Consider the following 24,114-nt stretch of genomic DNA (forward strand, 5'->3'; position numbering starts at 1 on the left):
AAAGAGAAATGGACCCCCTCATTCATCAGTATGCTACAAGGCAACCCCTGATAATGAACTTCTCTGCTGTCGGATGAGGGCATGTAAATTACTTGAGCTACGGTTTGCTGCGTTTCCAAGATGCGGAAGAAAATGATGGGGACAATTTGGCACGCTGGAAAATGTATCACTTACATGACAAATGTAAAAGTACAGGAAAATAAGTGTACTTTATGCGAGGTATTCTTTCTGTGACTTTCAAAATAATAGCATTCTGACAAAATATAGAATGTGTCACACTGGATAATTAAAGCAGAGACACAAACTCACAAAGCATGTCAAATGGTGTCTCAATCAAAAACACCCGAACGTCGGTGGTTCAACATCTGAGCAGGCCACGCGCAGCTATTTGCCCCTTTGTTCTATTTTGTTCCCATCCGTCCTTCCCGTCTGTCTGCAGGTTTCCATGCTACATGCCTGCCTCTCTGCCTTGGTGCATGTACTTTTCTTTTCTTTTTTTTATCTGTCTGCCCGCATTTCTGTCTGTGCCCCAGGTCCTGTGGGATTGTCACAAAGTGCTGATTACACACATGACAAGCCCCTACTTCCTGCTTGCCTTGCATTCTGGGGGCTTTCAGGCCTTAAGAATCCCTGTAACAGGCTTCCTCTCTTTTTCCCTTCCTCTCCCTCCTGTCCTCCTCTTCTGTCTTTTTTTTCCCTTCTCCTTTCCTTTCCCCCCGTTTCTCTGGGTTGAGCCTGTGGCGCTCTGCCGCTTCGCTCGCGCCCGGTCTGTGAATCGAAACTGCTGACTTCTTTTCGCCGACTGCCTGGAATCACTGAGCGTCGGGTCGCGAGGGTTTTCCAGATTGCGCTCAGTTACAGCCCCTGCTCTCTCAACCCCCCCCCCCCCCCCCCCCCCCCCCCCCCCCCCCCCCCCCTTTATTTTTGGGAGTTCTTTATCATCAACTATATCGAGCCAGCTCACGCTGTGCAGCATGCGACAAAATTCCCCATCTTGCCGTGATTTAAATGGATTAGTGTTCCCTCGGCTTGTCTTTTCTGCGCCCGGCTCTCGGAGCATATAGACAGACTTAAGTCAGTGATTTATTCAGCGTGATTCGCTGGAATGCATCTTTAGCATGTATTTTTTGCTGCTTCTTGTACTTGTGCATGATGAATGCCACAGAGCCGTATTGATTATGCTTCCTCCCCTGGTGTTCATTGAACACGCTTAAGAGGGCAAATGAAAAATGAAAGCGCCGTCTCTGCGTTTCCCCCCCGCGCTTACTGAAAGGGCTAAAATTAGACGGCAACGCGAGTACTACTCGCGATGCCGCGCAAACGGTGTCTCTTAAAAGCATCTGTTTGTCTCTGGGATGTTCCCCGGGCATGTCTTCCTCAGCATTCCACATGTCTTATTAATGGTCAAGACATGCCGCAGTTACCAAAGCGTACGTAGTTATAGGATAGACTGTCGGCTGTGAAATATTGCTCCTGTCGTGCGTATCGATTCGGAGCCGAGATATGTGAAGCTTTGACATCACATTTCGCCGCAGCTCATTAATATGTGACTCATTTCTGTAACACTCAGTGGGATAATATAATATGATCTCCGTGTGTCTTTAAAGCTTGTTTAAGTGTGATAATAGGGGGAAAGGTGTGTGTTGCTGTCATGAATTGCTTCTAAATAGTGCAGCGAGACGTATAAAGCGTCAATAAATTCATATCCAGTATATTGTCACTGAAGTTTACATTTCCTGCCCAGAGTTGCATCATTCTACAGTCAGTAGACACTGTAACTCATAGACAATGATCAAAATCTTCAGTCTAAATTTGCTCCGGTGGCATTTTGCTCATTTATGATTGATTATTCTAAGAATTATAGCATTGATTGCATCTCTCCTCACATTCCGTCTCTTCCCTCTAATTAATCAAATCAACAATGTGCATATTTTAAGACATGTTCGAATCAGCCGTCCAATTTCCTCACTCATCGGCTCTCGTCAATGATGGATGCCCTGCTACCGTCCCTGCGGTTGTTTCGTATCTATCAGATGCTGTTATTTTCTGTTCTTTCACCCTGCCTGCTAGTCAGCCCTCCCCTCATTGGAATACTTCCATCCCCTGTCCTCCCCGCCCCCCCATCACTACCTCCACTCTCATGACTTTTTATTTTGGTCCCGTCATTCCTTTAGGCCACCAACCTGGCTCCCTCCTCCACCAACAATGCCACCCTTTCCTTTGCAAGTCCCGATGTCTCCATACTAAACTACCAATCTGCACTCTACCAGCCCTCAGCTGCCTCCATGGCAGCCGTGGCCCAGAGGAGCATGCCCATGCAGCCGGGAGCGCCTCAGCTCTGTGCCGCCCGGCCCGACCCCTTCCAGCAGGCGCTCATCGTCTGCCCGCCTGGCTTCCAAGGTAAGGAGGGCTGCTGACGAGTCGGTGCGCGCTAGCCCAAATGGATAGGACGAGATGTGCAAAACACGAGGATCGTAGCCGAGGGCACCTGCGACAGAACAAGCTGTGATATGAGGAGAAAATACAATACAACGACAAATGTGTTCAAAGCCTAAGACCAGCCTTTGCTTTAAGCACTTGTCTGACACCATAAATACGGGATTCTAAGCTGTGTTAGTTCTGCGTCTGTGCCCAGACGCCCTACTTCTTTTTTTTGTTTTCTTGCTGTTTGTCTTTTTGATTTGAAGCTTTAGCCTATCACCAGACAAACAGAGACAAACAGATTTAACGATAAGTTGATTCGGCAGTTTGAAAGGAAATGTATTGTATTTTTTTTTTTTTTTCAAAGGCTTAATCACACCCCTTATGTCGCCTCTGTGTTTGCACTGGGAGGCATTCTTTTATTAGTTTATTTATTCTTAACTATTTTTATACTATTGCCATGACTACTGTTGTTTGTTTTTCACAGTGGCATTGCTATATTTGAACGTTGAGCAGAAAGGGGGTTTTGACATCTGTTGAATGCAGATAAATCACCTCGCGCATCACAAACCCGTTTTAAATGTGGAGGTTTGCAGATGCGGCGTGATGCTGTTTGTGTAAGCGGGCAGCTGTGGAGGGTGCCGCCGTGCTTATTCGTTGACTTCCCCTGTTCGTGTGCTCTTCGTTTTTGTGCACAGGGCTGCAGGCGTCCCCTTCCAAGCACACCGGTTACTCTGTGCGGATGGAGAACGCCGTTCCCATAGTGACGCAGGCCCCTGGTGCCCAGCCCCTGCAGATCCAACCTGGTCTGCTCACACAGGTAGGAAAGATTTACCAGAGAACGCGGAGAAAACTAATAAGAGTTTGGCGGGTCTCAACAATAACACTGCCTGTGCAACTTGGAACTGATCACATCAAAACAAGGCTCTCTACATGCTTTTTCCCCCCTTTTTTTTATGAGCCTTCACTAAGAATAGCGTCTATCAATGGAGGCTGGAAATTACTCCGTGTTCGTGACCCTGCTCCTGCTGGCAGCTGCTTTTTTCTTCCTCGGCGCTCCTCTCTGCACTGCTCCCTGCCTTTCTCTCTCCTCGTACTCTCTCTCGCCCTCGCTGCCGCCGCCCCGCTCTCCTGGAGGCTGAGGCTGCCACGGTCTGATGCACACAAAGGCAGGAGCCTCTCACACACACACAGAGAGAGAAGGCCTTCACCGGAGCCTGCATGCACAGTGGAGCCGGAGCTTTAGCTGCTAATACACGGTTGTTGGAAATAACGGAGAGTGACTGTGCATCGCTCCCTCCGCACACACGCACACACACACACACTCACACACAAACACACACACACACACACACACACACACGTTAGAACACTTCCATTGCCACACCGTCTCTTTCCCTATGGAAATTTCCATGCAGGCTTTAAATATCCCTGAGAATCCATGGGGTTTTTGAAGTGCTCCCTTATCTCCAGTTAATCATGCAGTAGGCAGGCAGGAAGCAAGGGCTCTCTGTGTGTGTGTGTGTGTGTGTGTGTGTGTGTGTGTGTGTGTGTGTGTGTGTGTGCGTGCGTGCGTGCGTGTGCGTGTGCGTACACAGCTGTATTTCTATGGCGGGTTAATCTGTCAGATACCAAATGGTGATTAGCTCCAGGGCTGTTTCCAAGTCAGGCGCTCCAAATTACAGGCCTTAGAGAATCCTGGAAGGTCAGGGGTGGAAGCTCAGACGAGGCTCCGCATTACTAGATAACGCACAACATCACCGGATTCGTTGACGTGATGTAGCTGTCGAAGGAAAGCGAAGACATCTGCCTTCTTGGGGGAAAAAAAACTTGACAAAACTCAAATTAAATTAATTGATATATCAAGTTTGTTCTGCAGGTGTTCGCGGGAAACCTCTGTCTGCACATGTGTAAAACAAAAACCAGGGCACTAGTTAACGTACTGTATAAGCGGAGGGTTTGTATAGACCAGGGAGCTGCGCAACTAATAAGTGTGTGTGTGTGTTTATTACTTTACTGTGGGAGGTCTCACAGGCCCGGCCGAAGGCATTGTTTGCCTCTTTCCCTGCATCCTCCCCACCTGTGCCCTCGCCCGCCCACTGATCACCGTCACCCCTCCTGCACCTCGGACCCATGCAGGTTTCCCCCTTGAGCTCCTTGGGTGTGCCGAGAGAGGGAGCGGAGGGAAGGAGGCTCCGGGGCAAGGGAGGCCGGGAAAAACCAGCAGGACCTTTATCTGGTGCAGGAATGCAGAAAATGTGGAAACAATTGGGGAGTGAGAGCCGGGGCTTTCAAAGCCCCGAGGTGACAAAAGGGGTTTTCACCCAGGGAGTGTAGGTCGAGGCGGGAGGCAGTGGGCCACTGATAGTGACGGTGTAGGTTCCGAGAAGAAAGAAAAACGGCCCCTCTCGACTGGGTTGCCATTTCAGGGCAGACAGGCTGGTTACACAACGCAGACGCCTCGTGAGAGGGGCGTGCAGAGTGCCAGGAACGGTGATAGAGGCAGCAGGAGGAGGCGCAGGAGACGGATGGATGTATTAGTGACTCCTAATGGCATGTTGATAAAAGGCCCTCGGACGTGTTCTTAGATGTAAAGAACATCTCCAAGCTCCAGAATGTTCCATTAGAGATGTCTGTCATCAGCGCGTGGACGAGGCAGCTCTGCTGGCCTGCAGCTAAACCCCCCCCCCCCCCCCCCCCCCCCCCCCCGCAGCACTTCAACTATACAGGGTCGGCTGCTTTGGGCTTTCAACCTCACACAAAAACAATTCAACGTCCACAAGCCTACGGACCAGATTGAGCAAAGCAAATATATGAAAATAAAGGTGAAGGTTAAGATAAAGATAAGGCAAATATAACGCTACTTTACCACATGCACAAACCTTCTGCTTTTCGTTTTGTGTGGGGCCTCTTTCACTCTCTCTCTCTCTCTCTCTCTCTTTCTTTCCCTCCCTTCCTTTCCCTAAACATGTACGTCGCGGCACATACTGATGCCGTTGTAAATAGATGTGCAAATGGTATTAAAGGAACAATTCATTAGCCCTGACATTAAAGTGCTAATCAATAGAGCTGCATTAAACTATTAGGGTTGCACACGCACACACACACACACACGCACGCACGCACACGCACGCACACACTCATCTTAGCACATCTTGGGCATATTATGCCTGATACTCCTCCCGCGTCAGAAATACAAAGTAGCTCCTTTCAAAGCAGCTTGAATAGGCCGATGAATTTAATTAGAACATAGGTTGATTTGAGTCAAACGCATAATCACAGTTGCTCGCAGGCACACACACACACACACACACACACACAGCTGTAGGGCTCAGTCACTCATACACAAGCGCACAAAGAAAGGAGCTGCTTTACATCTTTATTAAGTCCTGGTCTTATCTCTTTTGTCGATGGATGTCTCCTTGAAGCCGGCAGAGTTTTGTTTTGCATGCCCACGAGCAAGTTTAAACCCAGCTGTTATGCACTTTTGAAAAAGATACATTCATTTATCACAACACCCTCAAACTAATCAGCCAGGTTCAATGATTTTCCTTTTCTTCACGCACATTAATAACGTTTGATATAAAAGTTCTGGGGGAAAAAAACCCTCATGGATATCTTTGCTGTCCTGTGGAAACAGTTTTTTTGTGTGTCCCCTCCTCTTGATGTCCCTTTTTCAATCTCTATTCCTTGTCCCTCTCTCTTCTTGCTTTTCGTCTGTCCCGCACCCTGTGTTGTCCTTCCTCCCCAGCAGGCCTGGCCCAGCGGCACCCAGCAGATCCTGCTGCCTCCAGCCTGGCAGCAGCTCACCCACACCTCGGTCCAGCATGCCACTGTCATCCCGGACTCCATGAGCAGCACACAGCCTCTCGCCAACTGGAGGTGAACAACGCTGCGTTTTGACTTTGACTCTTTTTTTTTTTTTTTTCGTTTCGTTCTCCGACAGTCCTCCCCGACAGTTTTATACCCTGCCAAACACCAGAAGTCATTAGGAAGTTGTTGTTTTCTGGGGCGAAATCTGGTCGGTCCATCATAGCCTTAATTTAGCACTAAAATAGTTGTTGAAAATTGGGCTAGAGTAGGTTAGAGACTTTATCGAGACCAGAAAAAGATGGCTTTTCACTTTTGACTTTTTAACTAATTCTAGATGTGGTTTTGGACGTAGGCAAAGTCGTCTTTTCAATGTCTTTTCAATCTCTTTTCAACAATTATTTGCTGGGTGGGAACTGATTCACCGATTGATGAATATTGAATATTGCGGCCCGACGTTTGTTGGATCCACCGTTCTTTTACACAAGATGTAGCCGGATAAATAATTCTAAAAGGTTGCAGCGTGTGATTTGAAAAGCGGCAAAAATCAAAGCACTTTGTAAATCAACGTCGCATAATCCAGTCAGTGTGTGGCGGTGGTAGTCCGCAGTCTGTCAGATAAATAGATTTCAAAGGGGCCAGCGGTGGTTTTATGGCCTTTATAGGTCAAAATGTGCTATAGGAAGATGGCATGACGTAGGACTGATTGACCGACGAGTCCATACCCCCCTGACAGCTTGTCCCTCCATCTTCAATAAATCACAGTCCCCGCATGAACACTGGGGCTTTTTATAAGAGCAGATTTACCTCAGGGAAATGGGATGTATGTATATGTGGAGACATCATGGTGAGTGTGGCCTGTCAAGGCGATGACTTAATAAATGGGCGGATAGATGGGAGAGGGCAAACTGCAGGTATATACTGTGTTTGTGCAGAGGGGCTGCTGCCGGGGCCACGTACGCTTCAGAGCTGTCCATCTGTGACCAGACACCCCCCCCCCCCTCCCCTCCAGGCCAGTGGCAGCTCCGTTGTCCTCTGAGAGACGATGGAAAAGTGTCGCACTTCCTCTGCAGAGCTATCGCTCCACAGCTGCTGGTGTCAGCTCCTCTGCCCTCCCTCTTTGCTCTCTCTCTCTCTCTCTCTCTCTCTCTCTCTCTCTCTCTCTCCCTCTCCTGCCTTTGGATTTCTTTAGAAAAGTTAGCTGCTGCCACCGACTGGCGTCTGTGGGAAATACTCAATGTGTCCTCAGCCCATTCCCTGCAAATGTTGGATTTGATGTTAGATCCAATCCAGTGTATTCAATGCGTTGATTCCTCACAGGTTTGTCTTTTTGTGTGTGTGTGTGTGGTAACGTAAATCTGTGTTGTATCACAGGAATTCCCACCCTCATGGAAGCCATTATAATCCCATCATGCAGCAGCCAGCCTTGCTGGCCGGCCACGTCACGCTCCCATCCAACCCGACGCTTAATGTGGGAGTGGCACATGTCATGAGGCAGCACTCGACCAATAACAACTCCTCTTCCAAAAAGAGCAAACAGCACCAGATGTCTGCCAGGTCTGTCTTAAAACATCGGCTTTCGATTTACAACAAATCATCGGTCCTGGCAGCTGAAGATCAGACCAATAAGATCACGATGCCTCATCTCACCCGATCTCTGTCTGTCTATCAGGAACATGTCGGCCTACGAGGTGTCATCCTCCCAGGCCGTGCTGTCCCCGCAGCGCTCCAAGAGGGTGAAGGAGAACACGCCCCCGCGTTGCGCCGTGCTACAGAACGGCTCGGCCCCCAACTGTCCGCCCCCACTGCTGTGTGGCGGCAGCGGCGGCGGCGGGTGGGGGGCCGGCGAAGCAGAGCAGGCCTCCAGCACCACCCGCGACCATCAGCACCAGCACCACGTCCCCAGACAGACCATCATCATCCCCGACACGCCCAGCCCCGCAGTCAGCATCATCACCATCAGCAGCGACACAGATGAGGAGGATGACCACAAACAAAAGAAAAGGTCAGTTCTTGGGTTTGTTTGTCCTTGAGAACTTTGTTGGTCCTTGAGCTCATCAGTGTCATTTTACCACGATCTGCTACTTATGTAAGCGATTCGCAGGCTCGTCATTGCAGTTCAAACGTCCATAATAACTACATCAAGCTGCTTGCAGACTTAGATCAGCCAAGATAAAGGCTATTAGAGACTTTTCAAAAACATGGCGTGCATCTGTTTTGACTCAGGACAAAGATATGTCCCCCACCCCCCACCAACAAAGATAAGAGGCCAACTCTCTCTCATCTTGTTTGTTCTGTGATCTTTGGCTTGTCTGCAGGACATGTGGTCAAAACAATGTACAAATGATTACATACGTCGTCAAAAATATAAACCGGTTTCGTTGTCGTGGGAATTGATTTGGCATCCTCAGTAACTCTGTCTCCTGTTCCCTCCAGCTCATCCTCCAAGCAGAGGAAGAATGTCATCAGCTGCGTGACGGTGCACGATTCGCCGGACTCGGACTGCTCCAGCAACAACAGCCCCTACACGGTGGAGTCCCGGCGCCCCAACAACAACAGCTACGACACAAAGACCACCATACTGGACAACTACAACAACGGGAACCCCCGCACCATCATCATCCCCCCTCTCAAAACGCAGAACAGCGAGATCCCGATTGACTGTGAGCGCCTGATGCCAGGTAAAGGACCCCGACTCTCTCCTTACCTTAAAAACTGCCTCGTGCATGAGCTCGTAAGTGTCTCGTCGTTTGGTGGTATTAAAGCTGCTTCTTCCCAATCAACCAGGTCTGTATCCCTTCTCCTGTGCAGATGCAATGAACCATCAAAATTCAGCTTACAAGTTCAAATCCTCCAACGGAGTGGTGTCTGGAAACAATCACATACCGGGCGGCGTCACTGGAGGCGTGTCGTACCGACAGCAGCGCTCAGGGCCACACCACCTCCAGCAGCAGCCTCTCAATCTCAGCCAGGTACGGACAAAAAAGGGGGGGGACGTGTGCGTAAACAAACCTCGGGAACATTTTTTTTGGAGAGTAGATTCATTTTCCGCCGTCTGAATGTCTGTCGTTTCCCCTCCTCCAGGCCCAGCAGCACATGGTAGCAGAGCGAAACGGAGCTCATCGGCGCCAGCAGGCCTACATCACGCCCACCATCGCCACCCAGGCCCCGTACTCCTTCCATCACAGCAGCCCCTCCCATCACGCGGGCAACGTCCACCCGCACCTGGCCGCCACGCACCTGCCCAGCCAGCCGCACCTCTACACCTACACGGCCCCGGCTGCCCTGGGCTCCTCGGGCACGGTGGCCCACCTGGTGGCGTCGCAGGGCACGGCCCGCCACGCGGTCCAGCACGGGAGCTACCCGCCGGGCATCGTCCACCAGGTCCCGGTCAGCATGGGCCACCGCGTGTTGCCCTCGCCCACCCTCCACCACAGCCACCAGTACCAGGCCCAGTTTGCCCACCAGGCCTACATCAGCGCCTCGCCCGCCTCCACTGTCTACACTGGATACCCGCTGAGCCCCACCAAGGTCAACCAATACCCTTACCTCTAAGAGAAGACACTGACTGTCACTGGAGAGCCTGACCCAGCACTGCTGCTTCCCCCCCCCCCGGACCCAACCCGCCCCTGAACCCGTGTCCACGTCCCAAACATCCTCTCCTCAACCTCAAGACATAAACAGAGACGGAGGAACATGCAATCCTCATGAAACTTCACATGAAACTTGAAGATATGTCGACAGAGAGAAAAAGAAAGGAACAAAGATTCACAGCGTCTCTGGAAAGGAACGACGGGGGTTGCATTTTTAGAGGGGGGGGCTACAGTTGGAGATGTTTTCTTTGCGTCTTGTTTTTCTTCTTCTCCTTCCTGAAAGGGCCAGTCTTTTTGCTTTTTATTTAGTCTGTTCTTCGCTTTATTTCACGAGGAAGGATAATGTCTCCTTAGTTTCCCGGGGAGGCTCTGAACGAGGCCTTTTGGGACAAGTGGAGATTTTCGTTTTTCTTTTGTTTTCCCCTCTTACATTAGGGAAGTGACTGTTGAACAGGGGTTACTGACTGGAAGTCTGGAAATCCCAAGAGACCTGGGAGAAGGTGAAATACGGAAACCTGCTGCTCTTCAAAGAAAAAAAAAAAAAAAATATTGATGGCCTTGAACTGTCTTAATATTTCCAAATCATTCATGGCGTGGGGAGAAACGAAAGGCATCCCCCCCCCCACCCCCCACTCCACCTTCTCCAGTCAAGGAGGCTTCTGGAAATATAACCAACAGAAGACAGACAAACTTTTTAGTGTATTTATAGATATTTTATTTTATTCTCCTTTTTGTTTCACCGTTTCGATGATTCTTCAGTTTTAGCTGCGTGTCTTAGCTGGGCCCCGTTCTTAGAATGTAGCAGTCAGCACCAGTTGGTTTGTTTGGGTTTTTGTTTTTGTTTTTTCCCCCCTGATACCAATAGATTTATATTTGTTCCTCTCTTTTTTCAATGTGATTGCACAAAGTGGTTATAATAACATAGGCATGTACAACGTGATTGTCTGTGTGTGCTACTGTCAGCCATGCGTGTGCGGTCCGATTCCTCAGAACCCCTCCTCAGTCTTTAGTCCCTTTGATCGTTGTTCCCTCGTAGTGCCTTACAGATAAAACAACACAGTTTACTTGGCTTGGATCCTGAAAAGCCACAAGAGACTTTAGCTATACTTAGAGAGACGCGCTTTCCCTGGTCGGACATCCTCCGCCTCCTCCTCGTCACCCTCGTCGTCGTCGGGGGGGGGGGGCAGTTGTAGCTCTTCTCTTCCAGGTGTAGGCTCAGAGCGCCCCCTTGCTGTTTTCTCTCGCCGTCAGAAGACGGCCAACCGCGGGATGACGGAGATCAAGGTCAAGAGTTGGTATCACGCTGAGCCATTTCACGATGTGTGCATGATGGGATAACTTGCCTGGGACACTTACCAAAGTCGTAGATAGAAAAATTCTTGTGACGTCCACTCTGGATATTGTAGTGTAAATATGACAAATGTACAGTACGGCTGTAGCTGTAAAAAGCCGACACCTGGCTTTTAGTTTGGCACATACTTGTTAGTTTGTTGTTGTCGTTTTCATCACACAAGGGAATGCATGCATGGCGACGATACAGAGCAGAGACGTGAGCTCGGATTTCCATGTACAGTACGGGGAATGAGCTGCAGTACAATGTTCGCGGCGCGTTAGAGGCGGTAATCTCGTTTTGTGGTTTTTTAAGGTTAAAAGCTAGTCCGTAAGAAGGGCCTGACAGAAAGTGATTGTTGCCATGAGGTGGGGGGAGGTGGGGGGGGGGAGTCTGTTGAGGCCAGAGATGGAGCCTGGCTGCGGCAAAGAGTGTATCGGGACGGAGCTCATTTGAGAGGGATACTGTGTGAGGCACGAGCGAAGGGGCCGGTGGAAAGCATAGGGGTCAATTTAGGTAGGGAGGTGCGGAGGAGGGCGGGGTGGAACTCTCTCTATCTTAAATGGGACATAAAATGGTAGCAAGTTGGCACTGAGCAGGTTGACAGTAACACTGAGCCCGGGGCGGCGGGCAGGAGCCGCGGCGGCCACTTACCGCGCCTGAATGCGCGCCCGCAATTCGAAATTGGTTTATTTTTTGGGGCTGTCGCCGTTCTGTTTTTCTCCAAGCAAAGATAATCGCAAGTCATTTGTGGCGTTTTGGGGTTCGGTGTCGCCGAGTTTGCAGAGGGCTGCCGCTGTGCGACGACAGAAGCAGGAGGGAGGGAAGAAGGCCGCGAGCAGCATACACCTGGAAGGGAACCGCGTGGACGGTTTGTTGCCACTGTCCATCTGTCTTCGGAAAAAAAACACACACACACAAACCCCCCACAGATACACCACAGACGATGCCACGCCAGTCGGAAGGGAGACCCCCCCCCCCCCGGAACACGTCAGAGAACCAATAGGGATGTCGCTTTGTGTGTCTGCTGCTTGATTTCAACATGTATTCTCGTAGCCGAGGATAGAAATGATCTCCTAATGTTCATCTGTCCTCTGGAACGTGGGCACGTGAGAACTCTTAGCGAAGGCCCTCCCCCTCTCCGTCACGGTATGCCATTGTACTCGCATTTGAAGTGGTTCTTTTGTTTTCTCTGTTTTTGTTTTTTAACTTAACATTATCTTGAACTTTGTTTGACATGGCCGTAGTACATGTTGTGTTTCTTTTAGAGATTGTTGCAATAATTCTTGTGGATGTGTGTGTGTGTGTGTGTGTGTGTGTGTTTTTATTAAATGTCAGGCTCATTTCTATTTTGTAACCTATGGGCGGGGGGGGGGGGGGGGGGGGGGGGGGCGGGGGGGGGGGGGGGGGGGCGGGGTTGTTGTACAGTGATATTTAGTATTCCTTGGAAGTGTTGCAACACTGCTGATGATAGTCAAGTGTTGAGTTGATGGTAAATCCAACGGGGGGCTCTAGAGGGCGAGTGGTCTTTCATCCTCGTACTTGCCCCCCCCAAAAAAAACCCTCACCACTCCCCAGTCAGCATGCAAAGCCTCACATAGTACGTTGCTGGTTACATCTTCTCTATTCTGTTGTTGTCTTTGTTATTTGATTTGCTTAATTTTCTCCTCTCGGTCATTTGGGGCCTAAGCACATGTGCATTAGGGAGACGATCTTCTTCTCGTTTTTTCTCCACTGAAATCTTTTGGCTCCTCTGTTTTATGAGACAGACTACTGAAACATTCCACTGTTTGAGGGGAATTTGGTGTTCTTACCCATGCTTACACTGCTGTCTTATCCGGCCTCGTCAGCACGGCGATGGTGTCGCCACGCTCTTTTTCGACCTTTTCGCCACTCGTCCCACCAAAGAATGAAACCGATTGACCATGTACAGCACAGCACAGTACAAGCAATCCTCTCTACACACAACCATTGCTAGAGCAGATGGGCAATAACTTCTTGGTCTTGTTGTTCTTTTTACCCCCCCCCCCCCCCCATAACCCCTGCCTGTCTGTTTTTTTGGGAGCTTTGTTTTGCTTTCATCACCCGACACACTTGGCTGAACGATGAGTAATTATCTAACCTCTCTCTCCAAAATTGTTTTGTAGGACAGTTTATGTTTTATGTTGTTCACGTCGTGTCGTAGCTTTATCGGTGTTGTGCGGGGGGAAAAAAAAAATGAATTTGTAAAAGGAAAAAGAAAAAAAGTTTTGTTTTATATTAGCGTGCCATGGGATAGAATGACCTGTTAGAAATGAATTAATCAAAAAAGAAGAAGAAAAAAAAAAAAGCACCAACTATACCTTTAAAAAACCACGGTCACCTGCGAAAAATGAATGTAATAGGACGTGACCCTGCGACCCCGGAAACGGCTTCGCACCCTCTCCTCGGTGGGTGACCATTTCATTTGATTTCTACTCTGTTGTGTGCACCATGCAATAATTATACACCTGATCCGCAGCAAAAAAAATAACAGATAATGCAAAAATCACCTGTGTCCTCGTGAATAGGGGGTTTGGAGAATAACCACCGTTTTCTCAGATGGGACATCGAATTCGGAGAAGCCCCAAGGAAGTAACTCGACGTCTATGACACCTTCGACTGTCACACAACCGATGTTGGAATCAGAAATGTGAGCATCAACGTCGATCGAGTGACCTTGCAATTACCAAAATGTTCTGCAGTAGAGTGTAAAACATTGTTTTTGTGCTGTTGAGCTGAGCCTTCCCATCGAGCGACTTTATTATTAATAGCGCTGCCTTCTAGAAAGAAAAAGAAAAAAAACAAACAACAATACCTCTAAAGCTTTAAGTTGACATTATTAAAATGAGAGAAAAATTAATAAGGCAGCGTCTCGCTCTCTCTCTCACAACACACACACATGCAAACCTGGCGTTCTTCTTATTTAATACGCTCAAATCTTCCAAGTTTTGCTCACGACGCTCTCGCCTGAGGGTGACTGACAGACACCTCGCAACACAAACCAACCGTCAGAGTCATTGTGGCAAAGTCACAGCTGCTTCCCAAAGTACCAATAGGTGTAGGAGTAGGTGTAGATGTGGATTAATCACGTGCTGATATGTATTTTTTTTTGGGGGGGGGGGCTTCTTTTTTACCTTTGTTGGGGAGATCTGTTCCTTTATGCTGGCTATTCCTTGGGGGAATTCAGGGGGGGAGGTGGTCAAGGTTTGATGCCATCGCCGATTACAGGGTGTCAGGCGATGGCAAACGAATGACGTCAACAACCAAAACCAATTTGGCCGCTATCCGTTTTATCCGCTAATTTCCCGATTGCATCTCCTCGAACGAGTAGACGAGTCGGTTATTCTTGTAGTGTTTCAAATCGAATGGACGGAATCTGAAAGTGGTAGACCAAAGTTACGTTCAAATGCGGATTCTTTTTTTTCTCCGTTGCCCGTTCACACTACGACAGTATCCATCTTGACCTCGAGGTCATGGTCCGACTGAAGGCCGGTGTGGCTGAAGTGCGTCGACAAGAAGCGACGCACCATCTTGATTCACGCTTTGTCTGAAGACCTAAGAGAGCATCAAACCCTGACCAGCTCTTGTGTCCATTGCTGGTTGGTTCCTCGACGGTGTAAAATCTCATTCGTTGTCGATAAAAAGCTATCGTGTGCTGCAGTATTTTCCTAATATAATTCTCTGTTAACTGTCTTTTTCTTATTTACTTTTTCTGTTTATCGGGGTGTGATGTCTCATTATTTCAATCTGTTTGACGTAGCGTTCTATGTATACCCTCTTCCTTAGCCTAATATTATTAATATTATTAAGTATGTTATGAGGATATTTTACTGGCTTTATAGAATGTTTAAATAACTATAATAACGACAATAAGAAGAAGGATTAATTAAAAACCTCCTAACAAGTTGAGTACTTGCTACTAAGCGCTTGTGTTACCATTATGATGTTGTGTGCTTCTCTTAATCATTTTCGTTGTAGAAAAATGGAGTGGATTTTATTATTAGGCTTCGGGAAAAAAAAAACTAATGATAGCATTGTAAATTTCACGGGAGGAATTTCAACGGGCAAAAAGCGGCTTCGTCAAATAGAAGAGTATAGCTATTTTAATCGTCCTCTTTGACTAACTGTAGGGTGAGAAGGGGCTTGCGTTGTGGTGAACTATGTTATAGCTTGTTATTCACTGTTACTTTTGATCATTTTTTCGGTCTCCGAGGTGAATCGAGTTATTAATGAGAATTTGTATGCTCACATATGCATATTGTATATGTGTAGAAATGTAATCACACTTTGTCTTGGATTTACATTAAAACTGTTAAGTCACGGCACCAGTGTCCCGTTCTTCTACGGCTCTCTCTGTGTGTGTGTGTGTGTGTGTGTGTGTGTGTGTGTGTGTGTGTGTTACTCTTGTAATACATAAAACAGGAAATGAAAAATACCCAATATTAGAAGAGCAAACTACTATTTCGACAATTGGTGTGGTTCCCTAGATAAGACAGTTTTCTGTCCTTTTGTAACATAGCGGATTGACACTGTAACGTTTTGCTATTTAAAGCTAAATGGATTTCTACTTTTTGAGAGGTATTGAAGGAATCGTCTCTCTCCTGAGGATCCCACGCTGGCGACAAGTATACAACCTGTTGAGGTGGCCTAGAAACTAGTAATAAATGTTCTACTGTTTCCTTGTAAGAGAAAGGAGAGATACATACACATGAATTAAAAAAACAAACAATTTAAGATTGCAAAATTATAAGGAAAACTCCTGCATCCAAAGAACCAAGCACAATGCATGCACAATACAGTTTTTAAAGTGCTTAACAGTCATTTTGATTTTATAAGAGATTGTAAACCATCTTTAAAAGATTGAAAATAATACATTTTATGTTCTTTATTTGAGTTGGTCAAGATGAGGTAGGATAATCATTAATTAGTCCCACAACAGCATTTTACAGCTGCAAAGTAAATATAAAAAGTAGAAATAATATATACAATGTAACAGAATATATACAGTGTGAACATAGTTTTTTTTAAATTGTCTTAATAGTGGATACATTTTGTAAAATCTTACTCTGCAAACTAACTACCGACAGAGTGTATCAGTCATTTGAAGTTTAGTAAAAAGTACAATATTTCCAAGTACCTCAACTTAGTTATATATAGTTATATTTCATGTTTTCGCAGGAATCATTACTGTATTAAAACCAATACATGATCTTCTGACAACAGATCTGATGTTATTTTAGGCATATTACTGATCCCCTAGCACAAAAAACAATATTGGCTGAAGGTTCCTGAAGTTTTTTTCAAAAAGCCAGACGGATTTATTTGTCAGTCACATCACACAGCCACTAGGTGGCGGTGTGCGCCAACGTATCGATATTGTACCTGAACTGGCAATGACGTGATGCTGTAATGCCGATGCTGTAATGCTGCTGCCATTCATTTTCACCCACCGACACCTGGACACCATGCACGACGTTTACAACATGCAACCAAGCAGCAGGTCATACATCTCAACAGCTGGCTGTTCAGTATGAACGAAGTATGCATCCTTGTTGTCATGTGTCACATTTTGAGTGCGCTGGCTGCATACTAAAAAAATAATTAATAGACCAAAAGGCTGAGTTTTTAACTCTTAAGAGTGGTTTATTTCCGCATGAAAAGAATCTAAACTCTGCTCAGCCAATAGAAAGCCTGGCAGTAACCTGTCCATCATCGCGTGGAGCAGACGTTGCCGTGGAAGCCGCAGACGCCAGTCGAGGAGGACCAGCCTATTTTTAAACCCCACCCCCCTTGACAGAGCAGAGCTGCAGCCAATGGTGGCGGGTCTTCACAGACAACCAGCTAATCACATCTGCCGAGGGGGGCGGGGCTAAACCCCGATCCTCCGGACGGAGAGAGAGAGGGTCAGATGGAAAACCAGCTCGCAGCTCGCGCACAACGCAAAACTTTTCAAAAGGCACGCACGGTGCTCACGTGAGGGGGCTTAACGACGGAGTACAGTATTATATTATATTTCATGGATATTTCTTTGTAACCCAGACAAAGGAAATTGACAGAGTTTGAACTCACCCCTCCGGTTTTTTTTTTCGGTAAGTCTGAATGCGCAGCTATGAGCTGGCTGACAGGAATGGCTGTGGGGGGAAACGCAGAAGAAGAAGGAGAAGAAGGAGAAGAAGAAATGGGGTTATCGGGGTTCGTTATGGGGAAATATCACCGTTGTTGTGTTTGCTATTAGCTTAACGCTCATTTATCATGTTGCTTTAGGGTTGACCGTTAAGCTCGAGCGTAGAGGAAGAGGAGAGGGGGGGTACGGGGCGGGATGTAGGACAAGAGACCTCACCGTGTCATGATGATGCTGACTGTACCCTCACAGGCAGCAGGGGGGTGATGTAGTCTGTGGACACCACGTTTTACATGTTTATTAGCCTTTGTATGGTAAATTAGCTTGTTTAGTTAATCTGATGTGATGATAATCCATCATTCATTATTTAATGAGTTATTTTTTTGGGGGGGGGGGTCAATACATAAACATCAGACACACCTGTGTGCATGTTCTTTTGTTTATGTGTATGATAGAGGAAAAATTGGATTTTTCTATTTCAATGCAAAATATTATACTTATACAAATGCAGCAGAAAGTGTCTAGTTACAATAAAATTAAAAATAGAAATGGCCACTACCTGTATTGTGTGCTTTGTAGAGCTTCAAGAGTTAATCGATTAGTAATCCATTGCTGAATGAATCGCCAACTATTTTGATAATCCATCAATCGGTTCAAGTTTTTTTTATGGAGGAAAAAATTCTCTGATTTCAGCTTTTTAACTGCGACTATTTCCTGTTTCTTTGCTCCCATGCGACAGTAAACTAAATATCTTTGGTGTGTGGACAAAACAAAACATCAATTTGGGGTTTTGGGAAACATGATCGACATTTTTCACCATTTTATGAACCAAACAACTAATCGATCACCGAGAAAATAATCGACAGATTGATCATTTATGAAAATAATCCTTAGTTGCAGCCCTGGTGCAATTGGCAATGTAACCATAATCAAATAAATGCATTTGGATCATTCAGGTAGAGCATGTTGTTATGGTTACTTCAGTCTATATTTGATTCATGAAGTGATGCTCAAGTAATAAAGGTAGATGTGGATGCTTTGTTTTGAGAGTCACTCTGTTGCTCTTTTGTTTTTCCACAGCCATTCTCCACTGCGACGAGCACATGTTATGGAAGGAGGGGCCTTAAACTGAAGGGAAGACTCCAAATCCAGACCTCGACCCTCAATAACCCAAACATTTGCCACGAGTCTTGTCTTCCTCACCGGATGAAATGCCTTGACCTCGCCGCCGCCGCACCATGGCAGGTTTAGTCGTCTCCTCCTCTGTGGGTTTGGTGCTGATGCTCGAGGCTCTCATGCGAGTCCATGGCCGCCGGCCTGCGGTGTTTCTGGGGATGACGCTGTGGGCGACACTGATCGCAGCCGACTCACCTATTGCAGGTAAGATGACACCTTTCGCTGACTCACACACACACACACACAACGTGATCAACTACTTTGCACCTCGTGTTACCTAACTGACACCGATCATCATGTTGTACAGCGTTCGCTCAGCTCCGGAGAATAACTTTGACAAGTCATAGACACCTTGCTCTTGAAGATGCGACTGTGGAGATCATTTCAAAACAGCAAATGTCAAAACAAATGGAATGTGGGTATGGTCCACAAATTGTAACACAACCTACTGTAGCACTTTATTTGTGTCTAGCACTTAATCTAACTGAATAGCTACACAAATTGCATTAAACTGGAAGTAAACATGCCCTGTAAACTTGTTGAGCATCCAAGATCCAGCCTGGTTGTTATCAAGATCTCAAGGTCTTATTCGGTTTCTGGTCAGGGTTATCTTTTTTCATTCCTGGGGATTGAGTTAGAGAGACATCAGGAGCCAACACCAATTTATTCATTAGGGTTGTATCAAATTACCTAAAACATTGAGTTTTTTAGTTTTTTAATTGACATTTTCAGCAAGACGTGGCATGATTACATACAGTCCTATTCAAAAGATGCGTAGTACAACTGTAGTTATAGTTCTTTGGCTACTGAGCAGCTGCACTGGGGCAGTTAGGGTTATTATGTACCTTGCTCAAGGCCAACTTAACATGTGACCTTTCGGTCGTAAGCTTTCGGTGCTAACCTCTACACCACTCTTGCTAACTCTCCTACTTAATAGCATCAGTGTTCCTCTCATTTAGAAGAAATCAAGTGATAGATGACCCATCGCCCTAATAGAGCAACTTCTGTTTGCTTTACCCTTAGTTCAGTACTGTTAACATTTGTAGTTTGACACAAAGAATATCAGGTCTACCTCAAGGCTACAACCAAGGTTGCTGTCTGACCTTGGTTAGCTGTGATACCCCTAGGGAGGACCACTCGTAATGGTCGATTTAGGTTTTTCCACAAGAGGTGACTCTTCTCCCGCACAGACACGTTGAGTTAAACACATTTCCTGTAATTAGAGACAGAGAAAGGGTCTAAATCCGTTTACTCGTGGGGTGTTTTTTTTCGGGCTTACTTTAATAATTAATGACGTGATCCCTCACACCCAACTTCCCCTCCAACCGCACATCGCCCCGGTGAAAAGAACCTTTTTTTGTTCATGGCAGCCAAAAAACTCATGATATTAAGTGCTAATAGGATTATGTAGTAAATGCCAGGGTGAAAGCCCTTGTACCAGGAAATCAGGAATTAGTAAATCTTTAGCGATAACACGTCCATTCACAGCTTTTTTTATTTTCATTACAGATAATGTGGGCTGCAGATTTTCCTTCGTTCACTGCCAATGCATTTGTGCTGCACTCAGAAGAGCACTTTCATTTAGTTTGTAGACCTGGTATAGATAAAATACGGTGAAGTTATTCTGTTTGAAGTTTTGATAATTTTGCAGTAAGAAACCTTCCTTCCGATTGCGGCCATTTTACATTGGCTCATCTTCTGATGTTTCAACTGTGTGTGTTTGCTAACACGGTTTGCATTAAAGGACACTTATTATGCTCATATTCAGGATCATAATTTTAATCTGGGTTATTACTTGGACAGTTTTACACGCTCTAATGTTCAGTAAACACATCTGTTTCCTCAGACTGTTTTCTGCAGCTCCTCTTTTCAGCCTCCGTCTGGAACGCTTGGTTGTAGCTCCTGTAAGCCCCTCCCTCCCGATAAAACCCAGTCTGCTCTGATTGGCCAGCTGGCCCACTCCATTGTGATTGGTCAACCGTTTCCAGCATGAGTAGGATTTTCTCTCACGCTCTCTTTACCCAGCTTTATTGGGGGAGTGCCAGACTACCCGCTAGACATGTTTGATGCACTTCTGTTCGATGGTGATGTCACAATCTTACGGAAGTATCGGCCAAACTAATGACGACCAGTTTCAGGAGCTTCAGGAGCAGGAGCTCCCTTTTACACAGACTTTTAGTTTTTTAACTCGAGGGAAAAACTGAAAAAAAGCATAATATGTCTCCAGTAAATCCTCCTTCTCCGAAAGCTGCAATGATGATTGGCCTGATGGTTTGTGCAGTTGTGGCATTACGGCTCTATTCCTAGAAACCTCAGAGACGAGTCTATGGCTGCTTTTTGCTGGGGGATTAAAGTGCAAATTCGCTTTGATATATTTTGTTTGACTCCAACATCTCGTCTCTTTGTCACAGAGACAGTTGTACAACAAAGCCTGTAGGAGATTTTTTTTTTCTTCCCATTTCTGTTCTCTTCCTGGTCTCTTCCTCATTTGGCTGGTGACTAAGAAGTGCTGTGGGCTGGCACTTCATACTGAATTCACATTCTTAGCAAGTGGCTCAACCTGTGTCACAGAATGAAAGTTTCCCCATATGTTTTCTGGTGTTTTACTGCCCTTTAAGTTCTGTATTTCCCGAGGAAAACTTCATTTGCCCAAAGGTTTAATCAGGGTGGTTTGAATCTTTTTTCGGGGAGATATCCTCAGCCAAAGCAGAGCGGCTGGTTTTCGGGTGATACATCCTCGCAGATTTTATGATCACACCGAAACTTTGATGAGCAACTCAAAGACAGTTCTACTGTGGCAGACTGCAAACCACTGTTTCGCATGAGAATACATTCATCAGCCGCGGTTTGGACAGACTTCAGACAACTGGCCTACTGCTCCGAATTACCTTGTTAAGTCCCCAAGATTTTGGTGAACATTATTGCTGTGTAATGGGATCAATCCATCAATGCATGGGCCTTTAGTATTTTATCTTTAAATTTGAGATTATGTATGAAAATGGCAAGACTGTACAAAAAGATGCTTTTATATGTGAAGTCCTACAGTTGTGCAAATCTGTAGTGTAATTCAGGACCAGCCTTGTATGTTGGTCCATGCACCTCATTACTTTGAAAGTGCAGAAACTTTCGATGTTCCAGCTTTTACTTTGAGTTCACCGTTATTCATATTAGGTTATATAAGTCAATCAATCTAATATGGATATGTGGCTGTAAAAGATTAAGCACCCCACTGTGTGATGTAAATTATTGACGAGAGATGTGACCCATTTTTAGACTGTTGAATCAGCATTAAACACACTTAGCTAAATAACTTGAGCTATAACATGGTTTGATATCGGATATCATTGACCCTATATTACTTTTAAGTTAGAGCTCAAGATCTAATTAGTCAGTGAGGCAACATTAACATAATATTACTTTTGTTGCCCAAAAATTGGAATATGTTGGAATTGTCCTAGTTATCATATGACAGGGGATGCTCCTTGTTTTTACCAATCGAAGAACTCTGTTTCCACAGTCTGCTTCTGGGGGTGGAAACACCAGTCTCACAGCTTTCCCTTTTCTAGACGTAGAGAAGCCCACCTCAGGGTTTCTAGGTCAGACAGACGATGGTCACGTATTTTCTAATTGTTCTTCCAGACTTGACATCATACACTAGTTTCCCCTTCTTCTTGCCTCCCTGCTTCTCTCACCCTTTCTTGTTTTCTGCTTAATTTCTGTGAAAGAAAAAGTTGTACATCAATACCCAGCCAGGATCTTAATTGACTTGTTACAAATGCATAGGATATAATTATGAACTTTATACGCAGAATCATAAATTGCCCTTGCAAGTTCTTAACAAGTCGCTATCTCTGCACCGCGGCTAATGGCTGTAAGCTGCAGGCCAGCAACATCCTGGCTAATTACCAGTACAAGTCCGTTGCCATGTGAAATGTGATCTGTGTGTGTGATGACAATGTGGCCATTCATCATTCATTAGAGCTGGGAGCCGGTTGCAGATCAATTGGTAGGAGCTATCAAAAGCCAAACACGAGGCACTAGTGCACTCAGCACGCCACCGTACCGGTGGCTGACCCCGCCCGCCGACCCACTGGCCCGTCCCAGAATTATTCGGCCGTGGTAGCTCATGCGCTGGTGAAGGGTGGCTCAATGATGGCAGGTTGAGACATGTTAAATGTTATTTTTTCCAAGTCAAAATCAATGTCCATTATAATTTCTTCATGTTCACACTTCAAAGGTATTTTATAGTGGGGATGGTTGTAGTCTCATTTACATAATTTTTTCCACTTGTACGCTATTACCCACATCATACTGGTAGGTTGTGATGTGAAGGTACCGGGGGGGGGGGGGGGGGGACTCTAAGTGTACATCTGTTAGTGATTTGTGTACTTTTCTTTTTTCTTCCTATTTTAGCAAGGCAATTTTCCATTGTAGTTTCAGCATCTTACAAGTGTCCAAACTTAGCACGCTTGTTGTTTTTAGGCTTATTAAATGGACTCAAATCAGGTCACTAGAATTTTCTCTGTTGGTGGTGTTATTGTTGTTTTTTGTTTAGTTGTTATTATCTAGACATAATTACTAGCAGTTGTAATTAAAATGCTCCCCAATTATGATTTGTTAATTACAGATTTTTGAATTTAATCATCATTACACAAATAAAAATGACCAATGATATTGATTTAGGAATCAACACATGCTATTTGTTATACATTGTTTTTTTCATACATTTGCCTACATTACAGTATATGATCCATTGCATATCATTTAGGATACATTGTTTACAGATTACATCATCTTTTTTATTCTAGCTTCATATTCATATTATCTTTAGCTTATAGAATAAGTTTATTAGTCTTGTAACCATTTCAAACTCATTTAATGTTATTTAGGCACATAAGAGAGCATCTGAATTTGTGTGGTTAATCACCAAATGAAAACTGATTTTGTCAAATTATAATATAATGGGTAGGAATGGATTTTGTGATGAGCTCAAATCATTATGTGAGTTGGATGAGCTGCAGGTGATTACCTCAATATTTATCAGAGCAACTTGTGTGTTTCAGCCACTCAAGGCATAATCATTGTGTTTTTGGAACATCCCTGCTGCTAGAGTTAAGTATTTAATTATTAAACCCTACAGTACACAGATATTTCCCTTTTTCTGCTCACATATCGACCATTAGGCCGAATAGAAAACAGCTTTCTTCAGAGACAGCTTAACCGAACCCAGTAGACCCAGTGTTTGTTCTCCCAGGACTCAAAGCCTGGTAGAGAGAGAGAGAGTGGCCTGTGTTTGGAGGATTTGAGGCAGAGCAGAGGAGGTCACTGAGCTGACGCAGTCCTCCGGGGCGTCTCTGGTTACAGGTTTTCTGCCTTCCTGTCTCTTTTTTTTACAAATTCAGGACTGCACAAAGTGTGCATGTGTGCGCGTGTGCATGCATCGTTTCTCAAAAAATGACTTGGTGACATTGCACCATCATAATCCAGTTTCGATATTATGATTTTACCATGAATTCCCCCTGTGAGTTGTGGAGCTTTTACAAACTTTCGTTCTTCAAACCATTATACAGTGGGGGCCCCAAGATCCCTGAAAACTCAAGTCAACTTTAACCAAAGCTCACCATGCCTTGAACTCGGATTCC

General features: G+C 45.7%; 2 protein-coding genes across 10 annotated transcripts in view; both read left to right on the plus strand.

Annotated features, from left to right (window-relative positions):
* The window catches only part of hipk2 (homeodomain interacting protein kinase 2), a 70,355-nt gene extending 54,855 nt beyond the window's left edge, over window positions 1-15,500 (plus strand). For 3 of the 7 annotated variants that reach the window (XM_047333026.1, XM_047333027.1, XM_047333024.1), the window contains exons 8-15: window positions 2,175-2,400; window positions 3,120-3,241; window positions 6,173-6,303; window positions 7,606-7,788; window positions 7,904-8,236; window positions 8,668-8,912; window positions 9,019-9,203; window positions 9,316-15,500. In XM_047333026.1, coding sequence (XP_047188982.1) covers window positions 2,175-2,400; window positions 3,120-3,241; window positions 6,173-6,303; window positions 7,606-7,788; window positions 7,904-8,236; window positions 8,668-8,912; window positions 9,019-9,203; window positions 9,316-9,786 — 1,896 coding nt within the window. In that variant the 3' untranslated portion in view covers window positions 9,787-15,500. The remainder of the gene's footprint in view (window positions 1-2,174; window positions 2,401-3,119; window positions 3,242-6,172; window positions 6,304-7,605; window positions 7,789-7,903; window positions 8,237-8,667; window positions 8,913-9,018; window positions 9,204-9,315) is intronic. The other 4 variants (XM_047333028.1, XM_047333029.1, XM_035641269.2 and 1 more) reach the window with 4 other exon arrangements.
* Window positions 15,501-17,054: 1,554 nt separating this feature from the next.
* The window catches only part of si:ch211-1e14.1 (UPF0606 protein KIAA1549), a 36,979-nt gene continuing 29,919 nt past the window's right edge, over window positions 17,055-24,114 (plus strand). For 2 of the 3 annotated variants that reach the window (XM_047333423.1, XM_047333424.1), the window contains exons 1-2: window positions 17,055-17,264; window positions 18,377-18,676. In XM_047333423.1, coding sequence (XP_047189379.1) covers window positions 18,535-18,676 — 142 coding nt within the window. In that variant the 5' untranslated portion in view covers window positions 17,055-17,264; window positions 18,377-18,534. The remainder of the gene's footprint in view (window positions 17,265-18,376; window positions 18,677-24,114) is intronic. The other variant, XM_035642989.2, reaches the window with a different exon arrangement.

The sequence above is a fragment of the Scophthalmus maximus genome, chromosome 7, assembly GCF_022379125.1.
Source record: "Scophthalmus maximus strain ysfricsl-2021 chromosome 7, ASM2237912v1, whole genome shotgun sequence".
In the NCBI taxonomy this organism is placed as follows: domain Eukaryota; kingdom Metazoa; phylum Chordata; class Actinopteri; order Pleuronectiformes; family Scophthalmidae; genus Scophthalmus; species Scophthalmus maximus.